This window comes from Marmota marmota, unplaced genomic scaffold, assembly GCF_001458135.2.
Source record: "Marmota marmota marmota unplaced genomic scaffold, marMar, whole genome shotgun sequence".
NCBI classification, from domain to species: domain Eukaryota; kingdom Metazoa; phylum Chordata; class Mammalia; order Rodentia; family Sciuridae; genus Marmota; species Marmota marmota.
The window spans coordinates 45044474-45052103 of NW_026000229.1; the positions used below are offsets into that span (position 1 = coordinate 45044474).

At 36.1% G+C, this 7630-nt stretch overlaps 1 protein-coding gene across 1 annotated transcript; it reads right to left on the reverse strand.

Moving 5' to 3' along the window:
• Nucleotides 1-4554: 4554 nt before the first annotated feature.
• Nucleotides 4555-5502, reverse strand: LOC107137829 (olfactory receptor 4F3/4F16/4F29-like). The gene has a single exon (XM_015480267.1). The coding sequence runs from the start codon at nucleotides 5491-5493 to the stop codon at nucleotides 4555-4557; it is 939 nt and encodes a 312-aa protein (XP_015335753.1). The 5' UTR covers nucleotides 5494-5502.
• Nucleotides 5503-7630: the final 2128 nt, after the last annotated feature.

Consider the following 7630-nt stretch of genomic DNA (forward strand, 5'->3'; position numbering starts at 1 on the left):
GACAATACAAAAAGATAATCTTTTCAGTAAATTGCATTAGAACAATTCAACATACACATGAAAAAATGAAACTAGACACAGACCTTACATTCGTAAAAGATAATTCAAAATGGATCACAGATCTAAGTACTAAACACGAAACTACAAATTAAACTTTCAGAAGGTAAAATAAAAGAAAACTTAGATGTTTTAGGTGTGGAATTACTTTTAAAATGCAACACTAAAGACATAATTAATGAAAGAAATTATTAAAAACCTAAAAAAATAAAAATTTCTGCCAGGTGTAATGGTGCATGCCTATAATTCTGAGATTTGGGAGACTGAGGCAGGAGTATCAGCCTTAGCAACTTATCAAGACCCTAAGCAACTTTACAGACTTTGTCTCAGAAAAGAAAAAGGGCTGGTGATATTGCTCAGTTGTTAAGCACTCCTTTGTTCAATCCTCAGTACTAATACTACTACTACTAAATTGGCTGCAAATTGGTGCAGCCAGTATGGAAAGCAGTATGGGGATTTCTTGGAAAATTGGGAATGGAACCATTTGACTCAGCTATTCTTATCCTCAGTCTAGACCCAAAGGTTTTAAAAACAGCATACTATAGGGACATAGCCACATTAATGTTTATAGCAGCACAATTATTAACACCTAAACTGTGGAACCAAGCTAGATGTCCTTCAGTAGATGAATGCATTAAAAAATGAGGCATATATACACAATGAAATATTAGTCAGCAATAAAAGAGAATAAAATCATGACATTTGCTGGTAAATGGATGGCATTGGAGAAGATAATGCTAATTGAAGTTAGCCAATCCCCAAAACAACAAATGCCAAATGTTTTCTCTGATGTAAGGAGGCTGATTCATAGTAGGATAGGGAGAGGGAGCATGGGAAGATTAGATGAACTCTAGATATGGCAGAGGTGTTGGAGGGGAAGGGAGTGGGCATGGAGTTATAAATGATGGTGGAATGTGATGATCATTACTATCCAAAGAACAGGTATGTAGACACAAATTGGTGTGAATATACTTTGCATACAACCAGAGATATGAAAAATTGTGCTCTATATGTGTAATAAGAATTGTAATGCATTTTGCTGTCATACATAAATAAATAAATGAAAAAATAATAATAAATGTAAAAATAAAAAAAAATAAATTTTTGCTCTTTAAAAGACACTGTGAAGAGAATGAAAAGCCATAGACACAAAGGAACTGTTTGCAAAAGAATCATGTGGTAATGGGCTCTCATCCAAAATGTACAAATAAGTCTTAAGGCTCAACAGTACAAAAATAACCAGATTTTTAAAATGACCTAAAGACCTTAACTAACATCCCACCAAACATGGCAGAAAAAAGAGAAAATGTTCCATAGCATATGTCATCAGGGAAATGCAAATTATGAAATGTGATACCACATAGCTATTAGAATGGCCATAATAAAAACACTAACATCACCAAATGCTGGAGAGGATGTGGAACCATAGGAACTCTCATTCGTTACTGGTGACAACTCAAATGATACAAACTCATTGCAGAGAGTTTGGCAGTTTTTTGCAAAACTAAATATATTCTTACTATGCAATTGAGCAATTACATTCCACATATTTACCAAAGGAGTTAAAATGGGTCTATAGAAAAATCTGCATATAGATGTTTATAGCAGGTTTATTCATGATTTCCAAAACTTGGATGTAACCAANCATGGATATTTTAATGATATATTAAAATGACAGAACCTAAATTTCAAATAGCATATTTTGGAGCCCAGCACAGTGACACATGCCTGTAATCCTAACAACTTGAGAGGCTGAGGCAATGGCATCACAAGTTTAAAGCCTGCTTTAGAGATTTAGTGGGTCCCTAAGCAACTTAGTGAGACTCTGTCTCAAAATAAATAAAATAAAATAAGATAAAAAGTTTTGGGAATGTGGCTCAGTGATTAAGTGCCCCTGGGTTCAATCCTTGGTACCTTCTCAACCCCAAAATAAAATAGCATATTGTATTGAGTTGATGTATATTTTATCTTTACCATTATAGGCTGTTAAGTAAAGAGCAAAATATTGAGATTTTAAACTACAGGTGAAGGGACCCATCATCCTGTGAAGTTGTATAAAATGGTGATTTGGAAGCAGGAGGCTAAAGCAGAGGCTGCCTAGATTTGTATCTTTGCTCTATTGTTTAGCAGCTGCATGTCCCTAAACTACTTGCTAAATATTTCTGTGCCTACTAGTTACCTAATCTGTGGAATAAAAATGAAAATATTATCTAGCTGACTGCTGTTGTAATTAAATTAGTTAATGTGTGTAAGCAACCTAGGATATTTCCCGCCACATCATAAGTGTTCAATAAATGTTGGTGGTGGTTGTGTTGATGGTGGTGGTGGTGGTGGTGTGAACATTGGCAGTGGTGGTGGTTGTGGTGTTTATGAGAAAAATGAATGCACTTTAAATATCTTGTGAGAATATCAAGAGATGAGAAAAAGTTATGACTGTTTCAATTAGGTTTGTAAAGGAAACAGCTAAAGGCAAGAAGAATGATGATAAAACTGATCTGAATTTTATTTGCAATGATTCCACATCTAAGTTCCCATTTCCATATAAAAAAATCAGAGAATCACATAACTTTTATTAGACTGATATCCAAAGAGATCTATCAGGAGATTATAGGAGAAACAGAAATATAAAAAGTTTACAAAAGGGAAGGAAACAATTGCATATATATACTACCATCACACAGCAGCCATTTTACCAAAAAAGAAATATTTCTCACCTGGTTAAGTTAAAATCTATCGTGTATTTGTCCTCATACAAATATAATTTACAAGTGAATTAACAATTTTTTAAAAGTCAAAAAAAGATAAGAAAAAAGAATATATAGAAGAATAAATTACACTCCCAAAAGAAGTCTGAGACCTGATAATACTTTAACGGATGGATTCATTACAAGGACCTATGAAAAATCACAAACCTTGCTGGTGGTGGTGAGATCTACCTATAATTTCAAGGGCCTGGGGGGCTGAGGCAGGAGGATTATATGTTCAAGGTCCTCACTAAGCAACTTAGGGAGACCCTGTCTCAAAATAAAAAATAAAAAGGTTTGGGGATATAGTTCTGTGGTAAAGCACTGCTGGGTTCAATTCCCAGCACCAAAAAAGAAAGAAAAGAAAAAAAAAACTCACAAGCCTTCGGAGAAATGGATACAAATGTAACATTTTTCTAGATTCCTTATAATCTTGATGTTAGTATAATATCAGAGATATTGGGTTATAAAACAACAAATAGGTCTCTTAATATATGAAAAAGATTTTCTTTTTCCTTTATATTATCTTTAGGCCCCCAAAATTCTAAAGTGCTCTGGGTGTTTAGTCATGGAAACCATGATCCACTTACAGAAGCATAAGAAGGCATGCAGTATCATACATACCCCAATTTTTTGAAGCCTTACATAAAAAAAACAGACAGTTCTTCATAGCAATGAGAAATGTGATGGTGAATGCCCTTTAGCGGATTCATTCAGTAGAAAAGCATATGGACGGATGAATACTGTTTAATTGTGGGTGTTTTTTGTAAGTGACATTAAAAAGTTATTGATAAAGTATAATCATGTGGTTAGGAATTAACCAGATCTTAGTCTCAGTTATTTATTGTTGCACTGAAAATAAATAAGAAACTGGAAATGACATATGATCACAAGAAACCGACCACAATGAAAAGAGCAATGGCCTCATTTGTGTACCTTCTCGTTGGGGTGAGAAACAGAAAGTCCATAGAAACCAGAGGAGCAGTCTGTCAGCAGCAAGCTCAGGAATTCAAATCAACAAGTGGGCTTAGATATATTTTTAATTTTTTAAATCTAACTGTAAGGAAACGTGATTTTCATCTTAAATTTATTATGTAACACCTCTATTCCTGACTATGATCATGTATAAAATGAATAGGTTAAAAAAATGATCTCTCCAATTATTACTGTTCTAAAATTCCACAATTCTTTGTCCAAAGGATGAGGTAGGAAGGCAGATAGTAAAGAATGGAGGGAAGAAAAAAAAGGGTAACCAAGTACTTAGTTATTATGACAATTTGCTAGGTAATTTGAATAAAGAACATAAACAAATTCAAAATTGGAAAAGGAGTAATACACTAATTTCCAACTCTAAATAATTAAATGCACTGCTTGGTATCTTTTGAGGTTTAGGAATATTGCTAGTAGTGGATTAAAGGTGAAAATTGGCTTTCGTTTGAAACATTTTACATTATAATTACAAAGAGAATGAGCAGAGAGCATCTCTCAGTTATGTTTAAAAATTATCAAAGTAAAAATACTCACTGTGTAGTTATCATGAATATTAAATGATTTATGTTATTAACCAGTGCAGGGTCTGTAGCATGGGAAGTCCACTGCTAGATCCCTGTCTCCTTACTTGGTGAGGGTACTAGATATACACAAGAGCATGGTAACATACCTAAATGTAACCTAGTGCACTAGATCAAAAATTTCAATGACTTCATTTTTCCCATCGTCGTTGAGTGTAGAGTTGCATTTTGGTTTATAGTGTTTAGGACATCTTCCTGTAACCCACAAGCTGATAGAAAAGTTTCCTCATTGCTGCCTTCATCTCCTTGTTCCTCAATGTATAGATCACTGGATTCAAAAAAGGAGTGAGAACTGCATCTAGGATAGCAAGAAATTTGTCCACATGTGATGAAGGTAAAGGCCATGTGTAGAAGAAGATCAATGGCCCAAAGAATAAAACTACCACAGTGACATGAGCTGATAAAGTGGAGAGGGCCTTGGATAAACCACCTGAGGAGTGTTTTCGAACAGTAACCAGAATGAAGATGTAAGAAATGATCAGTATGAAGAAGGACCCCACAGAGATGAGTCCACTGTTGGCCGTGACCATGAACTCCAGTCTATCAGTTTTTGTGCAAGCAAGTCTAATGAGCTGAGTGAGATCACAGTAGAAGCTGTCCAGTACATTTGGGCCACAGAAAGGCAGGTCTACAACAAAAGCCAACTGGGCCACTGAGTGGATGAGGCCAAGGATCCAGGCAACAACCAAAATGAAAATGCACATCCGTGGGCTCATGATGGTCAGGTAGTGCAGAGGCTTACATATGGCCACATATCTGTCAAAGGCCATGGCTATGAGCAGCACCATTTCTGTGCCCCCAATGACATGAATAAAGAAGATCTGAGCTATGCAACCCCCAAAAGAGATTGCTGTGTGTTTTCTAAAAAGGTCATAAATCATTTTGGGAGTCGCAATGGAGCAACCTCCCAGGTCAAGAAACGAGAGCTTGGCCAGCAGAAAGTACATGGGGGAGTGTAGGTTAGGGTCAGAAGTTACAAAGAACAAAATGAGGAGGTTTCCTGTAAGACTTGCCAAATAGAACACAGAAGAAAAGAGTAAAAGTAGAAGCTGGATCTCCCACGAGTTGGAAAGTCCCAGGAACACAAACTCAGACACCACAGAGTGGTTGGTTCCATCCATTGTCTCAGAGAGCAGACCTGTCTCAAGTATTACCTGATAAAGGAAAGTAACAAAAAAAAAATTCAAGCTTTGTCGGGAATCACTGGCTACATGCCTGAGCAATGCCAAAACCCTTTTGCCATTCAACTATAGCTGCAAAAACAAGCCACTGCTTCCTATTCCCAGACTCCCTAAAATTTTCCAGGTTTAAAAAAGAGATTAGGCAAAAAAAGGAAAAATAAAATACAAATAAATAAATTAATTAATTAATTAAAATTAGGAATCAGAAGATCATTGAAGGACTAGGGATTCTCTGGAATAATGTCATGATGGAGGGGAAAGGGCATGGAAATGAACTCTGATTTCTCCCTCACAGTTTATTATTCCTGCTCATTGAATTCCCAAACTTCAAACAATTTCTCATGACCTTTGTTTTCCTTATGTCTTACTCCTGTATGCAATACTATCACTCTCATTAATACTCCCTCATGTTTAGCTTCATGCCATTCCTGTTTTATCATATCATATTCATTTTTTCCTCATGAGGAGAGGAGATAATAGAGAAACCCAGGGTGTAGAGGGATTACATCGCCTGTGTTATATGGTATTCTGGTAAAGTACGCAGTCAGAAAAGAGATTCACGATGCAGAATCTAAAGATGGGTGAAGTAAAAACAGGATAGTAAACAAAATTATACAAGAATGATACTTGTAGATCTACATCCATGCCATATTATCTTTCGCTGGTTCCTGAAATTGTAGAAAGAAAGAACATTATACTTTAAATCAGAAGAACATGATCCTATCTCTGCCCTGAGGGAATTTGACTAGTCAGTTCTTTCTACCATCCCTCCAAACTCAACTCACTTCCTGAACCCAGTTTCTTCATCTGTAAAATAAAGGGGCTGAGGCAGGTGACATTAAGGAATGTTTTCAAGTGTAATGTTTTTATTATTTTATCATTCAGTGCTAATCTGCTCTGTAATGAAGCTTACCACAATATTTATATGCTCTTCACTGAACTTCTAATATATTTGTATCTTTTCCCTTGTTTGCAGTTGGGAGTTAGTCATATTCCATAGAAGGCCCTCTCTTCAAATTAATCTCCCTCTTTTCTAATTCACTTTGTGACTTGATTAACAATATTGCAAATCTGCTGTATCATTTATTTTGTAATTTATCACAATCATCAACAAATAATCAGCAAACATCTATTAGATGCCCATCAACCCCAGTGGACACTCTGAACTTCCTGAAGTATATATAAGGCTTTTGCACTTTAGCACACACATACAAAAATGTAAAAATCAGTAAAAAGTAAACTATTTTAAAATGTCAAATAAGGCCAGTCTTGGTGGCGCACACCTATAATCCCATAAATTTGAGAGGTTAAAGCAGGAGGATCCAAAGTGAAAGAGTTCAGTAATCCAGCAAGGTTCTGAGCAACTATAGAGACCCTGTCTCTAAATAAAAAAAAAAAAAAAGTTGTGGGGATGTACCTCAGTTTGGCTGAGCACTGCTGGGTTCAATATTTAGTACAAAAAAAGTCAAATAAATAATATGATCATATGATTTTTGAATCAGAAAAGACACCCATGAATCAGGGTGATTAGGGGTGTCTTCAGAACAAAATCATAATCTGTGCTGCAGATTAAGTGAGGGATCTAATCTAGTTCAATATACAGCATCATAACTAAGCTTAAACAATTACTGAATGAGTCCCCCAGTCTGGTGGGGATGGATGATTACTTAAAGAGCTGCTGAATCATCCTCCAGTCTGCAACAGTGGTTGGTGAGCTCTCTATGGAAATAATGATAACTAACAAAAACAAAAACAAAAACAGTGACCACCATGTGTAAAGCACCATAATTACTTCTTTAGAGACACAATCTGCCGCGTCCGGCCAAGGGAGCCGAGTCCGGCGAGGGACGGCGAGGTTAAAAGACACACAGGACACCAAGGTTCTTCATCCAGGAGTCAATACTCTTTATTGCTAACACACCTTTTTTATACCCCAAGCAGCAGAAGTGGAAAACTACCCAAAAGCAGGAGGGAGGGGGGAGAAATTTAGTTTCAACATCTATTATTGTCAGGTACCGAAACCTCCCTTAACAATAAGTCCATCAGACCAGAAAAGGTCAAGGCATTCCCGTGGGAT

What these genes read in the sequence shown, in the direction of transcription:
- LOC107137829 (XM_015480267.1), bottom strand. Translation starts at nt 5,493, where the DNA reads ATGGATGGAACCAACCACTCTGTGGTGTCTGAGTTTGTGTTCCTGGGA.